Source organism: Pelmatolapia mariae, linkage group LG16_19 (genome assembly GCF_036321145.2).
Source record: "Pelmatolapia mariae isolate MD_Pm_ZW linkage group LG16_19, Pm_UMD_F_2, whole genome shotgun sequence".
NCBI lineage: Eukaryota > Metazoa > Chordata > Actinopteri > Cichliformes > Cichlidae > Pelmatolapia > Pelmatolapia mariae.
The window spans coordinates 42656450-42681011 of NC_086241.1; the positions used below are offsets into that span (position 1 = coordinate 42656450).

Below are 24562 nucleotides of genomic sequence, written 5' to 3' on the forward strand. Positions count from 1 at the left end.
CTATATCTAATTTACAGAGACAGAGTTCACAAACTAATGGAGAGAGAGAGAAAGGGAGAGCTACATCACGGCACAGATGGTAAATATGAGTTTCTTTCAACAAAACAATGCTCAGCTCAGTTTACAGATATTGGAACGTGACTGTCAGAACATTATACACAAAGACCTCCAGTCAAAGAGGCAACTTGGATTCATTATCAAACATCCTGAGCTCCATTAGTAGCCTCAGACTGTACAGAGGTTACTCTGTAACATAGTTTTCAATGCAACTGGGAATAGGGAAATAATACACATGCTCAAATCCAAGACTTAAACCTAGCATCACAGGACAGAAGACACAAAGTTCTTGGTGTGTGATTTGCTCCAGTCGCACACACTCGGGGTAAAGGTTGATACAACGTTGAAGATGATCTGAATATTACAATGACTGGACAAACCATAGATCTTTTTCATTTTTAATGCATTGAAAAATGCTTCTGCCGGCTGTTTCTTTCCTGTTAAAAGGGAGTTTTTCCTTTATACTTTTCACTGCTATGCAGATGACACGCAGCTCTATCTATCCATGAAGCCAGGTAACACACACCAATTAGTTAAACTGCAGGAATGTCTTAAAGACATAAAGACCTGGATGGCCGCTAACTTTCTGCTTCTTAATTCAGATAAAACTGAGGTTATTGTACTTGGCCCTGAAAATCTTAGAAATATGGTATCTAACCAGATTCTTACTCTGGATGGCATTACCTTGGCCTCCAGTAATGCTGTGAGGAACCTTGGAGTCATTTTTGACCAGGACATGTCCTTCAACGCACATATTAAACAAATATGTAAGACTGCTTTCTTCCATTTGCGCAACATCTCTAAAATTAGAAATATCCTGTCTCAGAGTGACGCTGAAAAACTAGTTCATGCATTTATTACTTCCAGGCTGGACTACTGTAATTCCTTATTATCAGGATGTCCTAAAAACTCGCTGAAAAGCCTTCAGCTGATCCAAAATGCTGCAGCAAGGGTACTGACAGGGACTAGAAAGAGAGAGCATATTTCTCCTGTTTTGGCTTCCCTTCATTGGCTTCCTGTTAAATCCAGAATTGAATTCAAAATCCTGCTCCTCACATACAAGGTCTTAAATAATCAGGCCCCATCTTATCTTAATGACCTTGTAGTACCATATCACCCTATTAGAGCACTTCGCTCTCGCACTGCAGGCTTACTTGTTGTCCCTAGAGTATTTAAAAGTAGAATGGGAGGGAGAGCCTTCAGTTTTCAGGCCCCTCTTCTGTGGAACCAGCTTCCAGTTTGGATTCGGGAGACAGACACTATCTCTACTTTCAAGATTAGGCTTAAAACTTTCCTTTTTGCTAAAGCATATAGTTAGGGCTGGAGCAGGTGACCCTGAATCCTCCCTTAGTTATGCTGCAATAGACGTAGGCTGCCGGGGATTCCCATGATGCATTGAGTTTTTCCTTTCCAGTCACCTTTCTCACTCACTATGTGTTAATAGACCTCTCTGCATCGAATCATATCTGTTATTAATCTCTGTCTCTCTTCCACAGCATGTCTTTCATCCTGTTTTCCTTCTCTCACCCCAACCGGTCGCAGCAGATGGCCGCCCCTCCCTGAGCCTGGTTCTGCCGGAGGTTTCTTCCTGTTAAAAGGGAGTTTTTCCTTCCCACTGTCGCCAAAGTGCTTGCTCATAGGGGGTCATATGATTGTTGGGTTTTTCTCTGTATTTATTATTGTGCTATCTACTGTACAATATAAAGCGCCTTGAGGCGACTTTTGTTGTGATTTGGCGCTATATAAATAAAATTGAATTGAATTGAATTGAATGAATATAAAGAAATCCAAAGAATAGTTAATATATACTGAAGGATTGAGGGGTATTGATCTTCTCAATTTGGGTTAATTTCAGCTTTTTAGTCCCATGACTTGTTAAGGAGTTATAGAAAGAGAGAAATACTTTCTACTTAAGAATAAAAAAAAAGGAAAACAATGAATCACAGCACAGCAATAGATGTCATGTCTATATATAGTTATAACATTTCCCGATCTAATCCTTATATTAGCAGAATATCACACATCAGTGCTTTCCACCAACTGTTACATGCATGATTTGTACGAACACTTTCTGATCTGCTAGTGCTATAAGTAAGGTTTGGCTAACATTCTGAAAATTCTTCTTGTATGTTTGAGAGTTTCACAAATCTCTCAAGAGTCTTTTTAATATTCATGCTGCACAGACACAAGGACACAATCATTGTCAGTTGTTCTCTGAAGGACTGTACGAGCGCCTCGCCTTACAATCCATCATGTAAACAAGTAAACATCGGTTGCTGACCTTCCAAATTGATTGTTACTGCCTGCTACAGTCGTATGCAATCAGGTGTTGGAATACGTGTCATTTCCCTGCCTGTGCCTTAGGTGTCCCTCTGTACTTCTGAAGCCAAGCCAAGGAAGAAAATACTATTTGTGTCACTGTGTCAACACAAAGTTTAGGGACCAAATAACAAAGATTAGGCTAAGCTCACAAAAAGATTGTGGTGGAAAAACAACATTCACAAGAAACACAGATTCTGTTGTGAAAGTGACTTTTTACACCAAACAGCTAACTAGTGGCCAGTTTTCACACACACATGCCCCTCGGTGCGGTCTCAACAAATATGTCCTCTCTGTTTGCATGGGGGCCTGGCAGGTACTTCCTATAAAAACCAACCGAATGTAGCTCCTTGTTGACGATTGGCTCTTTGATCTATGTCCCCTTTCACAAGTCTTTGCAAGTGAATTGAAAAGGGTGTTTTTCCTGATTTCTACCTGTTGTGCAGTAGATGGCGTTTGGCACGCTGCTGAGGCCTTTGTGCAGTGGTGCATTCAGGCACAGTGGGAATCACCAAATGTGGAACTCAGCTCATTAATAACATCTTTTTTTTTTTGTAAAGAGAAAGCTTAGAAAAATGATTTGGCCTTAAAGATGACAATACAGCTCACGAAACCAGTTGTGCTTGACAGCTGATAGCTACATTTCAAAGCAAACACTGTAGGTTAATGAAACAAATTTGTTTCCTCTTATTAAAATTAAGTCAGCAAAAGCAGACAAACATGTCTAATGATGCTTTTTTTCTTTTTTTCTTTGTATTTCCTGTTTTCATGAACAAATATTGGCATTTCGTACACAAGCTGACAGAAGCTACAATGTAAACAGGCTGATATGACAGTTTGAATCCTATTTAATTCAGCAACACACACACACACACACACACACACACAGCTTGTCAATACAGACTTATTAGTGCCTCCAAGGTCGATGTGTCGACCTTCAGGATGGACGCCTGTCTCTATTAACAGGAACTGGGGGAAAGTGAACCAATTGAGACACAGAGCTCGTCACCAAGCTGACAAAGTACAATGACGTGCCCCCCCCATCCCAACACATACACACACATACAGGGCAATAAAATATGCATTGTCGCTCGCTGCACAAATCAACAACCGTCCGACGAGCTGATGAGATTTTAAATGAGCCTTAATTTGTTGGGAATTGTCTTTGGTGACGACAGACGAGAGGAGGAAGAATGATAGAACAAGAGACAGACTAAATAAACACCAAGAGACAATCAGACATAAAGATGGAGAGACAGAGAGAGAGAGACAAAGGATCGAAAACAACAGGACTGATCTTTGAGATGCTTAATGTTTTTTCTTGACATAGCAGTGACAAAACAGGCACACAGGTGTGCGACTTACCTGTGACAATCCCAGGTAGATGGAAACCGTCTCAGAGATGTAGAGGAAGCGCCCCTCTTTGTTTAGTGCAAATACAAACCCATCCAGAGACTGAAACAGAGAAAAAGAGAGGTGGACGTTAAATAGACTTCTCAAAAAGACTTGTCTTGGGCACAGAGTGTAACTAAAAGATGGCCTACGAGTTCATCCATTGGTTGTTTTTTTTTAAATAAAAAAATGAAAATTGTGTTGATTTCCATAAAACTTGAAACTGCTGATTAAGACAATAAACTCATCAGAAAAAGGTTTTCTGGGTTCATAGAGAAAGGGAAATGAGGGTCATTGTCTCACAGACTTCTACACAGTCAGAAATCGTTTTGCAGCCCCACCAGTAAAAAGAATGTAGATTTAAGGCATTTACTTTACTTCTTTCCTTCTTTCCTTACTTTAGGAATTAACTGCATATGCATAAAACATTTTTTAACCTAATTTTGCATGTTCACGATATTACTTTAGTGAGTTTCTCTTTTTCTATTGTTTTTAGTTAACAGCTAGTCTTTTTCCACACTAGCTTTTAGTTGAGTTTTAGTTCAGCAGAATGACCTTGCTTCAAAAGCAGCTACCGACCCAACAAGTCAATAAAAGCCCATTAAAATGTAGCAGCTACAGCCACAATAGTCTTGATTGTGATTTCTTTTTTTCTTTTCCATCTCCTTCTTTGTGTTGTCTCTGTCACTTTCTTACCAACTTTAGCTGACGAGAGGATTTTTTTTTTTAAAATCAGATACATGGAAGAGTAAGTCCCTCTACACACATACACACACACACACACACACACACACACACACACACACACACACCTCCACAAAGACATCCAAGTGTGTCTAATGGTGTATTTCCGTGACGATCATGGTGCCACACTCGACTTCAGCAGCAAATCACACATGCAAAGATGACACACACATGCACATGTACACAAACGCACACACACACACACACAAGCAAATGCACGTCTGAGTGTGTCCAATGCTGCTGTTATGGGAAGATCATGGCAGAATACTCGACTCCTTGAACACAATACACTGGATCCAAGCGCACACAGACACACACAAAGGCAATGATACTCCAGAGGTCAGCCAGGGTAATTACATGTAGCGTCCTACTGTTATTGGTAATACACGGTTTCCTCCTGTGTGCACATGCATGCTAGTGTGTGTGTGTGTGTGTTATATCTTGACACTCTAAGTGCATACTGTACGTTGTGTATTACTTTGGGAGAGAAAGAAGTGCAAGCAGTCTGAACCATTTAAAGGGATTGAAGATAACTGGCTAAATTATTAGGTACAGTCCAAGACAATGTGTTTTTTTTTTTTCATCTGTTATTGTCACATTATTGATCATGGATCAAAGCTATTGATCCAATAAAATGATTTAACATAGAAATACATTAAACTATCAAACAGCTACCAGAATGACTCCCCTTTTGGATGCTTTGATACTCTGAGGCTTTTACATTAATCAGAAAAGAGAGACAAAGAAAAAAGAGTCTTTTTGGATTTTGACAGTTCAAATGTCATCTGTGTAGCAGCTAAGTAGCACCTTCGGTGTGACTGTTGGGTATTTAATTTTCTTCTTTCTCTTTGTCAGATATAAAGTGCTATTTGGAATTTTCTTCTTTCTCTTTGTCAGATATAAAGTGCTATTTGGAGATGGCCTTTAACCTTTTATGCCTGGCTAATTATTCTAATGCTTACATGGAGGGGTGTGGGTATGTGTTGTCGCTGCCCCCCCCACCGCCTGTGTCCGTTTAGTCTGCCCTCTCAGCTAATGAGATGTTAATGAGATGTTAATCGTCAGTGAGCCGCATCAATGTCCATCCATGCTGGGTTCCTCATTAACACAGATCCTGACTCTTTCTAAGTAGGTGTGTGCAAGCTTTTGTGTGTATATGTGCAGTTGGGCACATGTTTGCTGTGTTTCTCTACCTCTGTGTGTGTGTGTTGTCAGATTACGATCCAGATGGTTGTTCTCTGTTTGGATGCCTTTCACTTTAAATGTCTTTATCCTCTAATAAGTTCATTATCCTTAGAAGACATTTAAACATAACAGCTAGCTCAATATAATATTGGTTAGATATATTAATCTGGTCCCAATAAAACACAGTTTATGAAAATATGACTGGAACCTGTTTTTGTGCTTTGCATAGAAAACAGAAAAATATAAAATACATTCACACTACAAGTGACTAAATTGTAAAATGGACCATCGGGTCACCACTGAAGTGCTGCTCTTGGACTTGCCAGTATCATTTCTGGGCTTGTCTTCAAATGGACAGATAAATCCCAAGATATGGTTTATCTCTATATGACTGGCTGATGCTTCAGCACATCAAGCACAACTCTGATTCATCGCACATCACAACCATCAAGCACTGGCATGTGCCAGGCATCAGTTTGTAGCTTTGTAGCACCATTTTCCATTGACATTACTAGTAGTCAGTTGCCTCTGCATAGCTAGTGTGAAAACACCATTAGTCACTTTGTTTAAATCAAACCAGCTTGGGTTATGAGAGCCTGTGAGCTTTGCACATGCTGATTTTGTTCTTCCTCATTTAATGGGATAAAAAGTGGAAACAATTTACAGAAGACATGCCTTTGATAAATGTGCACTAGAACAAAGATGACTGAGACTTCGTTTTGCAGAGACACTACTACAAAGAAATGGAACTCAAACAATCTCCAACACTGTAATGCCACAGATGTTGGTTGCTCCTTCTTTCCCTAAAAGCCCCTCGACATTATAGCCGAGCCAGTCCAGTGACTGGAACAATATAAGCTCATAGTTGAGCTTTTCAGTAGTTTCAACTGTGTGATGGCAGACATCAGAGAACAGTCCAAGAATAGATTTAAGAAGCTGGAGATTTGCATAATCAGATTTTACTGATAATTCTATACATGAAGTTTTAATAATCAGGCCGTTATTGGAATAAAGCTCTCTCCATTCACATGGCTAAGGGTTTGGCCTTGTTACCATTAAGGAAATGTTTCTTGGACATACACATATACCTGCAAGAATGAATAGATGAGTAAAATTACAATTTCTTTCTTTCATTTAATTTTTACTGTGGACCTATTGCAAAAAAAATAAGAAAAACAAAGCAAAACAAAAAACCTTAAAATTTCTATAATCAATAGTGTGAAAACACAAACTTTCCTGTCATTTGATTGTTTATCAATTACTCAATTACTGTGGTGTGGTATAAATGGCCATGGGGCAGATCTTTATCAGCAGGAAGCACTATTAAACTTGCAAATTATGTTAAAAGTTCCCATTTTTTCTCTCCTTCGTATATTCCACAGCCATCGAAGTCTTTGCCAAGCGGATTCTGACCCTCAGGCCTAGTGTCTGACACCCCTGCTCTAGAAAAACTTTCTTTGTAATGTTCAAAACTATGTAACAACCATTAAATTCACAGCCTTAGATGAACCATAATGCACAATATGTGTGAAAAGTAACTATTAGAACCTATGATACATCTACTTTGCTCAATTTTGTTAACAGAAGTCTTGTTGAGAGCCACTGAATGGTTACTGTATTATAATATACATGCTTAAATAGTTCCTGAAAAGCTAAAGGGGTCTTATAAACCTAAGTAAAGCCATAATCGGTTGATAGTTAGTCCCCATTTTCTTCAGTGAAAGCTGCTGAGGTTTCTTGGAAAATTGTGACACAGCTGGTACGCCTCTGTCTTTTTGCCCCTTTATACAAACACAAGCCAACAGGGGGAAAAGGCTGAGATGTGGAGATAATCACAACCTGTGTTTTTCTTTTTACAGTTTTATCATCTTGTCTGATTGAGGTCCAGGTTTAGCAACAAGCAGCTCCAGGTGAAGGAACGCAAATCTGCCCATTTCAGAGGGATTAAAACGGATTAATTAGAATTGGAAAAGCGAGTTGAAAGGTGGAAGCACGTGTGTGTGTATGTGTGTGTGTGTGGGTGTGTGTGTGTGTAAATTATGCTGATATGAACTGATGTAAACACTCACACAGACAGATATAGATGTGCTGTAAACAAACATAACCTTGCTGACTGCTTTGTTAAGTCCCCGGTTGCCTCCCAGAGGTTAAGCAGGCCTCTGATTATTAGAGCTCTGAATCCAACCAGAGCTCAAACCAAATTTTATTTTTCTGCTGCGAGCTCGTGGTTTTTCCCTCAGCTTCCTTTGGTTTACACCAGAAATTATTTACAAGGTCGACAGGGTCTTGAAAGGTCAGTGAAAAGTTGTAAGATGCACAAAGGTCAGTGTAACACTCAGAAAGCAAGTGTTTTCAAGCCTCACTAACTGACATTTTCAGCATGAATAGATGCCTTTAAAACATGCTTGTTAAAGCAAAAGTTGCACACTGCTTTTAACTATAACTACTCTTTTATTTATTGTGAACAAAGGGAAGCAGCTGTAACATGCAGGGAGGTGTTATTATTTTATGGCAGAGTGTGATTGGACTACAAACCTGAATGGATATCAAAATGAAAAAGAATATAAATAAGCCTGTAAGAACATAATAACAATCTCACATTTAACCCTAAACCTCATCTGTAGCTTAAGCAGCAATAAGACTGGACTGGAGCCTGTAGGGCATGACAACCATTCACACTCACAATCACAGCAGTTAACCTAACACAACTGCATTCAGACTGTGGAGCAAGCCCACACAGAACGTGTCTGCATGAGGAGGGTGCAGCCAGCCCGTGAAACCAAACCCAAAATGATCTTGCAAAAAGACGACAGTGCGAACCACTACACTGCCAGGATGTCCTGTCCAAAACTTGATGAGATCCACACCCACACTCTAAGCCAAATTCAGGCTTCATCAGACAGATTTGAGCTCTACAAACAAGACTAATCCAAAGACACTGAACCAGACAAAGACAATGAAACAACAGTGTAACCAGGATGAGCGACGCAGCCATTACATGCAGTATCAGCTGACCTCAGCCTGTTTGCAGGGATATTGTTTTTCCTGGCCTTTGCTGTTTTCCACTTGTATTTGCATATTAATAACACATGCAGACACAGTGGGACCGTAGACCGTGTGTGCACTGTCTGGTTGGTCTATATGACTGTGCATATGGGTATGTTTGGGCTCTAGCTTGTTAATATTTTATTTTTCATAGTTGTGTGTGTGTGTGTATGTGTGGATATGCATCCAGGACTTTATATCTACATGCATGCGCAGTGCAGAAAGACCGAGGATGAGTCTTAAGCACACACACACACACACACACACACACACACACACACACACACACACACACACACACACACACACACACACACACACACACGCACCTCTGCACAAAATAAAGTAACAGCACATCCAAACATGTAGAAAACACAAGTACGTACACACAAGGTGGAACTAAATGGACATTACGGCAGAAGTCACGCACTAAGACACACATACACAGAGTCATTGTCTCTATCTCTTCTCCTCTCTCTCCCTCACACACACATGCACACATATACAAACACACGCCCTGTGGCAGCAGTCCGTGTGTGTGTCTCTTTATGAAATCACAGAGGGTCTGACCGCCTCATAGTAATTATGCTAATTGCCTGGATGCCCTTGCCTTTATTTATGCAGGGCTGCTAAGATAAATAAAAGGAAATTGCTTTGGATCTAACTGTATTCATTTCAGCATGCTAACTAGAACACTAACGCTGCTCTCTGAGTCTGTGTGTGTGCGCAGCAAGAGAGCAAGGGAGCAAGCGAGTAGGGGGGTGAGGTGTTCACAGATTTGTTTACCCTTCACAAATTCTGCAGGTAATTGCAATTTTGATTGTATATTTATTTATTTTGCTCCGTGTGTGGATGGATTGTATTGATGCTGTGTGTGTGTGTGTGTGTGTGTGTGCACTTCCTGTCTCTCAGTCATAATGAAATGTTTTGTTCTATTAACCAGAATATAACTGTCTGAGAATCACAGACTGCTCTGAAGTGAAACTAAGGCCCCTGAACAAAACGATCATAAGAAGTGCTCATTTTAATATGCAGCTGAAGGAGTTTAAATTAAATACTTGCGATTTAAAGATTTATCTAGATGAATCTAGTGCAAAATCCTAAAAAAGCCTCCCAACATCACTGAACCACTGCAAGATCCAATGCGACCCACCCATATGCCTACTTTCATGCAATTTCTGACTTATCAGGTGTCATATCTTCTGTGTTCTGATGTTGGCTCTGTTCTCTGCAGGATTATTCTGCTGCTGTTCTGTGTAGCATGAAGATGGAAGTAAGCATGTGACTATAGTCGTCCAGATTGCAAAACCTATATACACCAATGATAATACGGATAATAACATTGCGATCACTGACAGGTGAAGTGAATAACATTGATTGTCTCTTCATCATGGCGACTGGGTCAGAGCATCTTCAAAACTGCACGTGGGGTACAAAGGCTGGCCCATGTGGTCCAATAAAAACAGACATAGGCACAAAATGTTCATGCTGATTCTGATAGAAAGGTGTGAGAATACACAGAGCATAACAGTTTACTGCGTATGGGGCTGCATAACCACAGACCATTATGAGCTTCAGAACCGGACCACAGAGCAATGGAAGAAGGTGGCCTGGTCTGATGAATCATATTTTCTTTTAAATCGTTTTGATAGCCAGGTGCATATTCATCACCTACTTGGCAAATACCTGGCACCAGGATGCACTATAGGAAGAAGGCAAGCTGGAGGGTCCGCTTGATGGTTTGGGCAATGTTCTGCTGGGAAACCTTGGGTCCTGCCATCCATGTGGATCTTAGTTTGACATGTACCACTTATCTAAGGATCTTTGCAGACCATGTCCCTTCTTTCATGGGAGCAGTATTCCCTGATGGCTGTGGTTTCATACTTATCTACTAATCAGGCCATAAAGTGAAATGGAATGGTTTGAGGAGCACAACAATAAGTTTGAGGTGTTGACTTGGTCTCCAAGTTTCCCAGATTTCAATTCAATAGGGCAACTGGGGGACATCCTGGTCCAATCCATGAAGGCCTCACCTTGCAATGTACAGGACTTAAAGTATCTGTTGCCAACATCTTGGTGCCAGATAAAACAGCGCACCTTCAGGTAGGGCTGTGCGATATGACCAAAATCTCATATCCCGATATTAAGACATCTATCGTCCGATAACGATATAAATCACAAAAATGTAACATTTTCTGTAAATTCTGTGAATCTCGGGCAGCTCGACTTGCGTGAAGTGTTTCCAGCTGGGCGTCATGGACCTGGAGTCGAGTGTTTTAACTGATGCATGAAACTATACATTTTTAGACATAGGTTGTAACGGACGCTGTTTTCTTTGTGAGTATTTATTACAAAGCGTGCTGCGATGGAAAAGCCTGTTCTAACGTTTGAGTCTAAGGTTTATTTTTTTAAGCACCTGACGGCTCTTTTTTGCTTCTCATGCGTAAATACTCTGCACCTTTCACGTGATTCAGTTTATTTTGAAAAGTTTCAACAGGATCTTGAGCTTTATTGTGAAAGGTTTATGTGGAAAATAAACAAGCGGACACGCCGAAAACAAGCGCTTGTCTGTCTGTAGTGTGGTTATATTAAATATAAGAGAAAGAGAGAACTTTAAGAAATTAATATAGCCACTACAGTGACCATCAAAATGATGAAAAAATATTACCGTAAACAGTTTATTTTGCAACACCACGAAACAAACGATAGCGTAAAATGAAACGATAGACGTTTTTATATCGTCATCCGATATATATCGTTATATCGAACAGCCCTACCTTCAGGGGTCTAGTGGAATCCATGCCTTGAAAGGTCAGGGCTGTTTTGGCAGCAGAAGGGAGACCAACACAATATTAGACAGGTGGTCAAAATGTTATCCCTGATCTGTGTATGTAACATTTAAAAAAAAAAATCACAGTAGCATAATGAAACAGCTTTGTTTGTCTAAAGTACGAAATGCAAGCACAAAATATTCTCATTTTAAAGTAAATGCCATATTAAGTACATAATAATAAAAAAGGAAGTTGGACGTCCAGATTGTGATTCTAAGAGCAAAGACTGAAGATAATGCCAACTTGGTTTGTTCAACAGTTTAATGCACCTTCAAGGTGCCCTATCCATGTCTTGCTATGTAAGGTGGGTCTAATAAAATCAGTCTCACACTGTGACAGACTATACAGTATCAATTTGAAGGTGTCAGACTGTGCCGTGAACACAACAGTGTATAACAACAGATGAACATTATCCGCTTATATCAGCCATCTGTGCTGTTCTTTTGTATTCAAAATGAGGATTCACAAGGTTCCATCATTTCATTTTATGTGTGTTTCCCCTCCCAAACTTCAGATGTAATGTCACTCAGTGTATGCTGATTGGTTGGTTCATAGATTTGCATCATAGCAGCTGTCACACAGTGTGAGTCTGTCCTTAAATTTCTGACAGTCTGAATTTTGCTGCGGGCCTTTTCGGTCCACCAGAAGCTCCATATCATTCATTAGTGGATGTGCATGATCTCATGTCATCACTATTTGGAAACACTGTCCACAAATTGCACCATGATTCTCTTATGACCAAGTCTGACAGTTTGTACTAACATTTCCTGCTCCCCAAATGGTGAATTTGGGCTGATTTACATCGCCTAATCACCTTCCTGCAAACCTAAGTCAAATGCTTGAAGACACATGTACAGAAATTGATAGAACTGCAAATGGAAACACCCAAATTTTACGCCACAGATGTTAAAAAAAGAATACCACCACACGCACAAACACACACACCCACAAATGTCCTAATCTGGGTGTTCAGACAGTAAAAGAAAGAATTGCAATTGATTAGTGAGCACTGCTGAATGGCTTGCTCCCTCTGCTTTCCACCTCCTGCAGATTACTGCATCGATCGCCTTCACACACACACACACACACGCGCCACACAACAGATGAGGCCATCTTTTAACCATTCAGAACGGGCGGTTTAAATGTTACTGTCTAGCTCTCTGCCTCTTAATGACAAATGGAAAGACTGTGTGTGTGTGTGTGTGTGTGTGTGTGGGAGAGAGAGAAGGAGGGCAAATAAATTGTAGGATAAGACAGAGAAATGGAGGGAAAGGGTGATGTATAGGAATGACAAATAAAGAAATCAAGAAACAAAGAGAAAGAGGAAAATGGAGGGCAGGTGATTAAAGACAGAGAGAAAAAAGACAATCAAACGTGGATAAAAGACAAACATATTGACAACACACAGAAAAAGCAAAAGTGAAAATTAAAAAGTAACAAAGCTGATTAAAGAGGCAGAACTAAAGTATTGAGGACTGAACATTATACCTATTGACTAGTGTGATACTTTGACACACGGTTTTGAATCCATGCCTCCAATCATCTGTCTTTTCCAGCAGATGTTAAACCTGGCTGTGGGGATTTGCTCCCATTCAGGGTGATGAGGTCTGGATCACAGTTTATGTTGTGGTTATTCCCAAATGTGTGGGATGGGGTTGAGGGCAGAGCTCTATGACCAGCAATCACATTATTGCACTCCCAACTACGAATAGTACTTTATCTCTTTTACATCTATAAGAACTTGAAATGTTTTGTTTACCCATCAACCAAGTCCAACCATATGCTCACTTTGTGGCTCTATAAATAAGTCACCTAACTTCCCCCATCTTTTTGTCATTATTGCTGTCACCACTAGAGTGCATGGAGTATTGGGTATATAGTCCTACATATTTGTTGAATATGCACAGTGAAGGACATTTCCTGGACAAAAAGATTTCAAGATTTCTCACAGTGTTACTGGAGGCCAAGGTATTCCTATCCAAAGTAAGCATTTGGTTAGACACTATGTTTTTTAAGACTTACTACATAGTTTGAAGTGAGTGACTGTTTTTAAAATCATTGTGTGTTGCAACATTAAGATGTTCTTTAATTTGTACCATGGAGCTTAAGCTAGAAAAAGAAAGACTTTTGTGTCAACATGCTTTTGATTGCAGAGCAAAAAAAAAAAGAAAAAGAAAAAGTGAAGGAGAGTAATGTACAAAACTAGGGAAACAAAGAGAGAAGTGAGGAAGAAAAGTAGTATAATCTGTAGGAAAAAACACACAAACGGGAGAAAAAGAAGAAAAATGAGAAAAAGATGCAAACCAGTTGGCAGAAGAAGTGCCATTCATGAAAAACAGAAGAATAAAGACTAGTCAAACAGAAACAGAATCACCACAAGGAATGAATAACAGGGGAAGATTAATGGAAGAGAAGGACATTGACAGATGTATTATTAATTGCAGGGAAGGGTAATACAGGACTGTTTCTTTATAACCAGAGAAACCAGTTAGAATGAGTTTTGCAATGGAGGAACTTCCTAAATGTATTTCATCAGTCTCTTCCTCTCAAAGTTTTGTCTTTGTGAGGTAACAGCTTGACTGTGTCCACATTAGAAGAATTCAAAATATAAGTTAGTGTTTACAAGAGTGTGTCTGCATGCTTTGCATTTACCATATGGCTTTTTTTACAGTCGGACACCTCTGGGTTTTAAAGGAGCAGTTCCCTCGTTTTATTCCAGTTCACTCCCAGTTCTCACATTAACAGCAACTGGAACAACTGGAGCAGCAGACACTCAGCTGTATGGTGATAATAAAAACCTCCCTCTCCTAGTGCCTGTAAACAAAATATTTGTCTGGTTTCATTTTTATCGACTGCCTTTTTTAAAGCAGCCTGGTCAACTGAACATTTGCCAACTGACAATAATGTGTTATATAAAAAAAAAAGATGTTCTGCTCATTTCTGTTTGGCACAATTTATAGAAAGTTCATTCAGGTTCCTCGCTAATTCGGGGATGTGTGCTTTTCTTAGTGGCTAAAAAAATGGCTGGTGGTCCCTCCCTTTTTCACTAATTGGCCAAGATTGTGGACTCAACATAATAAATGAATTGAGGATGAACACATCGATTAGGGAGACTTAATCTAGAATAATCAATGCCATAAAATTGCATTACAGCAGTACTTATTCTACTAAATTGTGGCAAGTTTGATTCATAAAGATGTTGTCCCCCTGTCGTTTGACAGTTTGTATATGTCATATGCAGTGTGCCAGGACCACTTATGAATTGATTTTACCATAAAGAAAAAAAAAATCCTGTGGTCCTTTCAATTAAATGAAAAAAAAAAAATACAGTGCCTAAATATTATGACTATATATCAGATCTGAGATTTGTAAACTTTAGGCCTAAGATTGGCGGGTTTGAACTTCCTGTTAGAGAGCTGAACTGCTTCCTGTCCAACTAATGTACTGACAAGCAGCATCAAGAGCCAGGCTGACATTCTGCCTGCAAAGGTCAACACACACTCAAATGCATACACTTATAAGGGCAGCACACTCAAACTGATGAACACACAACATCTTGCTATCATTGCCAAGTCCAAAAGGTCAACTTCACACTGATTGGTGATAGAACTATCAAATGAACCAATCAATACCCAGGAGGAGCAGAAAGAGGTGACGGAGGAGGGGGGGGAGGCTGAAGGCAGAGCACTTGGGATGCAAGCCTATAGAGAGATAGAATGAGCTACAGAGAGAAAAAGCTGTTGGTGTGATGCAAACAGAAGGAGAAGACATAGGTAAGAGAAAGGGAGAGAGAAACAGAAACAAAAAAAGCAGGTTTGGACACAGAGGTGAGGTAAGGAGACAAAGAAGTGCAGGAAATGGGAGGAGGAATTATCAGAAAGGTCACCATGTCAGTATATGAAAGCAACAGGAAAAGGAAAGGGGAAGCTTTGGCTAGAGAACTGAGGAGTTAAAGAGATGGGCGGAAGAGGTGAGGGATGACGACGGTTCAGAAAGGTCAACACATGTCAATACTGGAAAGAGAGAGAGATCAGTACGTAACAAAGACAGCAAAAGTTAATGCATGAAAAATGAGATCCATGTATTTATGCAACAACAACAAAAATACAGTGGTATGTCTTTATTCAGGTGAGTGTGACACATGACTGAAAAATGTGCAAACACGTTTGTACAACTATGTCCAGTATATATATATTTTACATATATATGACAAATTACAACGCAGTTGATGGAACGACCGCCATTCTCCAAAAGTTGATTCTGTTCATCTGGATGTAGCGTTTTGTGGGAGAAACGTTTCGTCACTCATCCAAGTGACTTCTTCAGTCTCAGCTGACTGCAGGTTTCCCCAATTTTATAAACAGTACATTTCCATAATAACTGAAACCAGCCCACTGAAGGAACAACGGGCTGGGAGGTCAGTTCCTTTATCTTAATTATGCAAATTCTCATGACCATTGATCAACAAGCACTGACCAAAACCCACTGATCAAAGACCACTGATCAATGGCCATGAGTACCATTCACAGAGAGTTGGGGAATGGCTGCAATCACAGCATTGTAAGATGGTGACAGATGTACCCTTAGGCCCCCTCCTCGATTCAGAGATGGTCTTTCCCTTTTCACGTAAATGGCCTCCTTGACTCCGCGCTCAAACCAGCGTTCCTCCCTGTCCAAGATGTGTACATCCTCATCCTTGAAAGAGTGTCCACTGGCCTGTAGGTGTAAATAGACTGCAGAGTCCTGGCCTGATGAGGTTGCTCTTCTGTGTTGTGCCATCCGCTTCTCCAGAGGTTGTTTGGTTTCCCCGATGTATAAATCCTGGCGATCCTCCTGGCACTTAACAGCGTACACTATGTTACTCTGTTTGTGTCGGGGGACCCGATGCTTGGGGTGGACCAATTTTTGGCGCAGTGTGTTTTGGGGTTTAAAAGCCACAGAGACTCGGTGTTTAGAAAAAATGCGTCTCAACTGCTCCGATACTCCTGACACATATGGGATCACTACAGGTTTTCGCTTGGGCAGCGGTTGTCCTTCTCTCCTGGATGAGCTGGAGCTTTCTTTAGGTGCCTTTCCAGCTTTGACAAAAGTCCAGCTGGGATAACCACATTTACTCAGGGCCTTCTTGATGTGCTGTTCTTCTGCCTCCCTGGCCGCTGTGTCAGTGGGGATGGTGTTTGCTCTGTGTTGTAGCCTCCTAATGACACCCAGTTTGTGCTCCAGTGAATGATGAGAGTCAAACCTTAAATACTGATCCGTATGCGTAGGTTTACGGTACACGTCAGCTTTTAGATGTCCCCCATTACTAGAGCTGGGCGATAAAACGATAACGATATGTATTGCGAAATAACTTTTTCTCGATAGAAAAATTAAACTATTGCGATAGACACTCGTCTCTCTTGCTCTCTTAAAAAAAAGAAAAGAAAAGAAGAACAGCCGATCCAAATTAAGTAGCGCAGAGCCGAACCAATCACAGCCGCAGCGTCACGTCACGTGACTTGTTACGTACAGCACGAGTTCCAAGACGCACATGTGTAGTTTGGGAAGCAGCCAGCCGCCGTGTCGGTCGCGAACGAAAAGGCTCTAGAGCCGAATCTTTGACGTGAACGACGCGAGCCGGCTCCTTATCGCGAGCCGTGGGTTTTTTTTTTCTTTCTTTCTCTCACCCTCTCTCTCGCACTTTTTTCCCGCTTCACTCCGCACGGGAGCCTTGCGCTTTGCGCTGGGAAGAGGGGGGAGGGGCGGTAGTTACACTCGCAGTGGCACTGGAACAGAGCGGGAGGGAGAGAGAGAAAGAGAGCCAGGGACAACAACGTCACATTAGAAAGGTATAGTAATCATCCACAACTATTTTCAGTTGCGGATGATAAAGGATTCAGAAAGTTTAGAAAGCTATACAACAAGGAGAGATTGAAAATTTCCTTTTAGTTCTCAGTTTATTTGATATTGACAAAAGTTAGTCAATTTTGTCTGTTCTTCTGTAAAACAAACTAAGATTTATTTTTAGAATTAATATTTTGTTTCTAAGTGGAATTGACAATTTAGTAGTCTGTTTTGTTTGTTCTATTTTGAAACTTAAACGCTTTAGCGGCTGCCTTTTGTGTAGTTTGCAATATTTGCCTTTATTTATCTGAAAAAGTCTCATGTTCCTTAAGTACATCTACCCTGTTGAACTTATTATGGGAAATAAATATTAAAATCAAGACAAGCTGGTGATTATTTCACATTTTACTTGTGAGCAACGGCACATTTAAATCTTACACATATAGTTATTTGGCTTATATCGTGATATATATCGTTATCGCCTGAAATGAAAAAAACATATCGTGATATGAAAAAATCTTATATCGCCCAGCTCTACCCATTACTGATGGAAATCTCACAGTCTAAGAAGGCTAACCTGCCACTTTTTATATCCTCCCTGGTGAATTTGATGTGTTGGTCCACCGAGAAAAGACTGCCATTATTTACTTTACAATCTTCAGGCATCAAAATCACATGGCAAAGTTGAGAAAAATCACAACGATCTGGGTTTAAATGTAATGTGTTGCACATTATTTGTTTTGATGTTTATTTATTTTATGTAGTAAATGTTATTATTTGATTAAAGTGGACTTCTAGCAAAAAAATAATCCACTCAGTAAGATAATGTAGTCAAACTAAAAAAATATAGACGGTAGAGCATGTTCTCTACTGAATAAGAAGGTTGACGGTTCAATCCCTGGTTTCTCCATTCTGATTGCCCAAGTATCCTTGGGCATAATAGTGAACCCCAAGTTGCTCTCTGGTATGTTCATCAATGTATGAATGTGTGTGAATTGTACATAGAAAGCACATAGGTGTAGATAAAAAAAGTGTTTGTGTGAATGAGGCATGTTGTATGAGGTGTTTTAAGTGTTGAGGTAGAGTTTGTATAGGAACCATTTACTATCTTCCTTGGACAAGTGGATGTTAGAATTTGTGCTTTGGTAAGAAACTTAGATATGTCTGTGGTGTGATGCACCTGTAGTAACCTGCTGTGCTGTAAACTGGTTGGCTGTGCTTGGAAAAAAGAAAAACTTAATCATGTCCACTTCAATGCCCACTGGCCTCCAAGCAAAAGGGGCTTCCTGGAGAAGAAACCGTAAATCCATGGAGTACTGAGAAAGCATGCATATGTCAGTACATATGAGATGATTCCTAATACTGTGACAACTGATCTTTTGAAGACATTGTATGCGTCTTGTGTATTCCTGAGACACCAGCGGTTTTGAACAAAACAAAATACAAAAAATGTATGTGGCACCTTTGGGAACGGGTACAGCCTGGAAAGACAGAGATTTTGAGAAAAGTAGCCAAAATATAGGACAAGTAGGAGAGATAGATAACAGCATCAGTGTGATATTGCAGACACTCAAAGCTGTCGCTCCTCCTGGTTTTTAATCAAAAGCAACAATCGACAAGTGGACAGGTGACCAGCCACACACACACACACACGCACACACACGCACACACACACACATGCACTGACAGCCCTGGAGTAATAATTCTACTCTTCCAGTTATTGCTCGGAGCTCAATATCACTTTAATTCCCTGAAGAGATGTGTTTGTGTGTGTTTGTGTGTGTGTGTGTGGTCCCAATAGTCACTATCGAGGTCCATTACTGGCAATTCTCTCTATCTGGTATATGGCAGTAATGTGTATTGCAGAGACACCTCTACACTCAGACACTGGATAGACATTATATTTATATCACTGATGCTGTTTCGGTCACGTTCACTGGGCATTAAATTCTACCAAGTTTTCAAAAAAAGACTTGCTTTGAATATTTTACATTTTACATGTAACATGCAATGTCATGTTTAAAGATGATGACAGGACAAAAGAAGAAAAGAGCAAAGAATAGATAGATAGAAGATTATTCCCACATTCTCATATGACCAAAAATGCAATTTACTGATGAAAAACCAATAACTAAGCCATTCAGGATATGACAAGCTTATATTAAAGGTTATGTTAAAGGCAGAAATCATCACATGTCCTAGTCTGAAGTGCTCCAGTCTGCATTACAAATATCCTTGAGCAATCCTTGACCATATCTATGCCATTTTAGAAAATTTTAGAAAATGTAAAATGACATTAAATAACTGTAAAATTTGCAGTGTACTGTGGTATATTCTGTAAATGGACTCTGTGGGACCATGTATGTGCAGCTGCTGAAAATTTGTTAAAAAATATCACACCAACTATACCTGCAGGAAAGAAAGCAATATATTTCCCCAACCTATATATAATTAATTCTCCTTTTTTATGCACTTTTCCTTTTGTCATTTTTCACCTTGTGCTCTTTTCTCTCATTCTCCGCTCACCTCTTTTCTTATCCCTCCTATAATTCACACTGAGCTCTCTCCATGTGTTTGTCCTTGCTGGCTGTCAGACATGTAGATGGTTATTGACAAGCTGACTTGTTCATCCACACAGATAGGCACAAACACTCAGACTCCTCATACAGCTTATCCAGTCTTTGAACTTCTCTTCTACCTGCTTCTACTCCGATGTCTCCTGTTTATAGTTTTGTTGTTAGGGATGAGTAGGATCTCTACACCTTTCGGTTCTTGTGTACTCATATTTCTACGGGGTAAAAGTAGTTCTTTAAGAACTAGTATGATTTATCAGCAGTTAATTTTCTTTTAAAATATATTTGGTATTGTCTTATTAGCTATTCAACTAATTCTGGTCATTTCAATGAATTCTATTATGCTGAAGGTAGTGTATACTGGAGTTTCTCATGGTGTCTTCAAAGCAGCAAATCAGCTGCTGTTTTGAAGAATACACTGTCAAGTGCAACTTTTTCAAATAACTGCTGGTGCTGTCGATATAAATAAATAAATGTACAATGAGATTATTTTGTCATCTGATTTATTATGAAATGTGGTTATATTCTATTGCATGATGTTCAACTACTGTATATGTTGTAGGTTATTTGGTCAACATAGCCTTTGACAGGCCTTCGGTCTGTTCCTATCAAGATTAGATGTAATAACTTCCTGACTGCAAAAGGGCGGGCACAGGCAATCAAACACACATGTCATATGTCATATTATCCAAGGGCAGAAGTGTTGATAAATCTCTTTAATGCCCTCCAGATGGATGCTGCTTTGCTTTGCAGTTTAACTTTAGGACACCCTTCCAAAACACACAGACACGACACAGAGCAGATGCATGTCAGGATCCGAGGATTTCTCTTCTTTCATTTCAGGTTTGACTGATCGGAATAGTCAAAGTCATTTATTTGTTCCACATGAAAGTCCTAAGAATTTGCCCACATGCTTTTCTTGGAGTTCAAAGCATATCACACCGCTATAACATTACATTAGTCGCTATTAGCATAACACCCCCGAAGACACATTCAACTTTTGGTCTTCACTGAAGAAGAAGAATCCATGGAATAAATAATACTAAATCACTTCTTAATTGCCTGACTATGCTGTAGAATAGAAATGGGAAATTGGTAAAGCACTCATTTCATAGGTTCACCAACTCATTCTCCTTCTCTGAGTGACAAGCCCTGCCGTTAAAGCTGCCGGCATCTTAGAGATATGCACAAGGGACCCACAAGTTCATGGAAATGAGATGGGTCTCACTCCCAATTCACCGCATATCTGTGTTTATTCATTGATCAGGACCCTCTGCGGTTACATTTAAACAGACAGCATTACATTTTAATATGCAGGGTTAATGTTGTGAAGAGGGCATATTATGGAGCATAAGCTAACCAAGCAGGAAGTGAAAGTGAAAGAAATTGAATGAAAACAAAGTAAAGTACCAGATCCAAAGCTCCCCCTAACCGAATGCTCTCATCTTCTCTCCTGACTCTTTGCACAGACTTTGCCACCCTCAGTTTAACTCTCTATATGTCATATTCTCTCAAACAAGGGACACATTATACATACTGCAGTGGTGTTTTGTCAGGAAAATAGGCAAGCAATGCCTATTCAAATTTAAACATGCACATCAATTAAAACATGTCAGTGTGAACACTATCTCCTTTTATCCTAAACATCTTGAACAGAAATCTCAAAACTTCTTATAATAACACTGCCATCTTATCAACACAATTAGCTATTGTCATTGCAAGCATACTTGCCTAGGATCCCATTCAAAACTGTAGCATGTTTCCATTTCACGAGTGTATCTGTCTCCTGTTAACAATGGTTAAAAAAGCTGGTCTTTACACATTGAACCATCTATTGATATTTTGGTTTTTTTGTGGTACAACTTATTTGGTCAATCCATCATAAAAGTTGAATGAAAATAGCATTTTCTTCATTTTTAATGCAAAAGATTTAATGTTAAAAAGTTTTCTATATGCTTTATTTTGCTTTATTTTGAAATCCAACAACTGTCCCAATCAAAGCGTGTCACTAATACTTTTTTCCGATGTGTAGTTTTTTTTTATTATTTATTAATTGTTTGATGTATTTGTCCCAATTTACACATCCTGAACCTTTTTTATGATTAGAAGGGCCAGGCTTTCATCTTTAAGAGTTTTTGAGACATTCATGTTCAAACACTGGGGGTGGCTGTAGCTCAGGAGGTAGAGCAGGTCATCTACTGATCAGGAGGTTGGTGGTTTGATCTCTGGCTCCCTCACTCTCCGTGCCAAATATCGTTGGCCAAGATACTAACCTCAACTTGCTCTCCGAATCATCCGTCGTAGTATGAATGTGTATGAAAGTTAGTTAGAAACCACTTTAACAAAAGCATAGAAAACAGTGATTGGGTGAATGTATAAAGCACTTTGTGCTCTGGGAGAGCAGAAAAGCGTTATATAAGAATCAGTCCATTTAACATTTACATATTTGCCTTGGATTTCAAAGTATTAAAAATGACGCTGAAAGTGGGTTGATGGGTCATTTTTCAAAATATAGAACAATCATTATCAAACCTTTGGGCAATAAAAATCAGGCTAATCAATGGATGGTACTTACACTACAGTCTACACCAGTATCTATTTATTCTTTTCAGTTATACACAAAAACAAAACATAAAGGCTTCCACTCACAGTCATTCAGCAAAGGAAAAAGAATAAGTCCAAAAGCAGCATTTTCTGGATATATTTCAACACACATTCACATACAGTCTCTCTCTCACTCTCCTGCTCTGGCTAATCACATGCTCACTCATTCTCTTCAATGCCGTCTTCCTGATTAACTTAATGATAAAAGATACACTGATAACATCTTCAATATTAGGAAGAGAAAATGTAATTACAGTGCTCATTTAATCAATTATCTCTGTAGTTATGGTGCGAACATTACCATTCAGCCATGTATTTGTTAATTTCTTGTGGTGGAAATAGTTTTTATCATAGCACCACATGCAGAGCTGTGGTTTAACTGGGAGGCAGGAAATGGAAGTGACTGCAATCATGATTTATCATTTGGAAAATCCATGCAAATGATCATTAGTACATTACAGTTTAATGAAGTGTGTTGTTAATTCTTCTTCTAAACATCATTAGTATTTTAAATACTGACATTTAACCACCCTACTATATATCAATTTTCCAAGAGAAGTTTATTATTTCTTCCTTTACAGAAGAATTTATCAAAATGCTGTTTTGTATCATCTAGAAATAGTTCATGTCGTCAAGATAATTGTTGACACTGTGCTTCTTACAGTCACAACTTTTGTGCCAAAAAAACAAAAGGTGCACACCCAGGAACTCCATCAGGTGTCAGCAGAGAATACTGTAAATGTAACAAGTAGTGGAAATGCAAGGCCATTGAAATCAGTGGATAATAATATCTAGTTATTAAGCAAAATATAGTAAAATATATACAAAAATGATATTTAAATAGCACTATATTTTACAGTACCCTTAAAAAAAAGATAAAGAATAACATACAAGACTGATTACAAAATGCCACCCGCAGCGAAAGCTAAGTTAAAGGTAAAAAATTTAAATAAGCAAATATTTTTGTTGACTTATAATTAAAATGTCTAAATAATATTTTAGACAGTAATGTTCACATTAAGTCTTTAAATGCACATGGATTCTTCTTTCTTATTAACATAACGAATATAGCACTATGAGAGCAGTCTCAGAGGCTTATAGAGACATCACTGTTCACTGCTGAACAGAAAGCAAGAGAGAGGGAGAGAGGTGAAGCTAGAGAGAACAGAGGCTGGAGGACAAGAACGAGGGCGAGGCAGTGGAAAGGCGAGAGAGCATGGAGAGAAAGAGGGAGGGAGATTATGATTCCAAAGCAGCGGACAGCATTTGTCTTCATTTGGTGTGACTGCCTTCATGCGTTATTATTAGCGGCTGTCAGGGAGAGAGAGATAGAGAGAGAGAGGGAGACACAGAAAGAAAGAGAGCAAGAGAGAAGTGAAAAAATAAAGCGAGGCGGTTGTAGAAGAAAGAAAGAGAAACACGAATGGAGAGTGATGGGAGGAAAAAGAGAAAGAGCTTTGGTTTCTCAGTAATGGGCGGTAAAAGAAATCAGGCAGCGAAAAAACACACACACGGATACACACACACACACACACACGGATACACACACACACCAGAGTGGCTCTTAAGTTGGAGGCGGTCCAGGACCTGACATCTATTTTAAATATTTGTCCTGTTCACAGGGAGATGAAGTAAGGTCAATGGACTCAATACACACACACACAGACACAAACACACACAGACTCACACACACAAACAGACAGATACACACAAACCTGTTATCCGCTTTATGTGGTATGGATAAATTAACAAAACATTTTTTTTAAGTTATAAACCAATTCCCATAACTTTTGAGGTAATGTGATCTCTGTACTCCATTCATGCCCATTTAATCACATTAATTAGAGTATTAAAATATTTTTGTGTACAAAAATAATGTTTGAACTGCATTAAGAAAAGAGCTGTGGGTTATGTATCTATAGCAAGAACAGCTAATACAAAATAGCAGTAAATCATATCACAGTGAAATTTGGTGCTTTACTGTAACTT

The 24562-nt window shown here is 39.4% G+C and overlaps 1 protein-coding gene across 2 annotated transcripts in view; it reads right to left on the reverse strand.

Moving 5' to 3' along the window:
• Nucleotides 1-24562, reverse strand: part of LOC134645907 (neuronal PAS domain-containing protein 3) — a 367866-nt gene that overhangs the window by 116051 nt on the left and 227253 nt on the right. For both annotated transcript variants that reach the window (XM_063499536.1, XM_063499537.1), the window contains exon 5: nt 3742-3831. In XM_063499536.1, coding sequence (XP_063355606.1) covers nt 3742-3831 — 90 coding nt within the window. The remainder of the gene's footprint in view (nt 1-3741; nt 3832-24562) is intronic.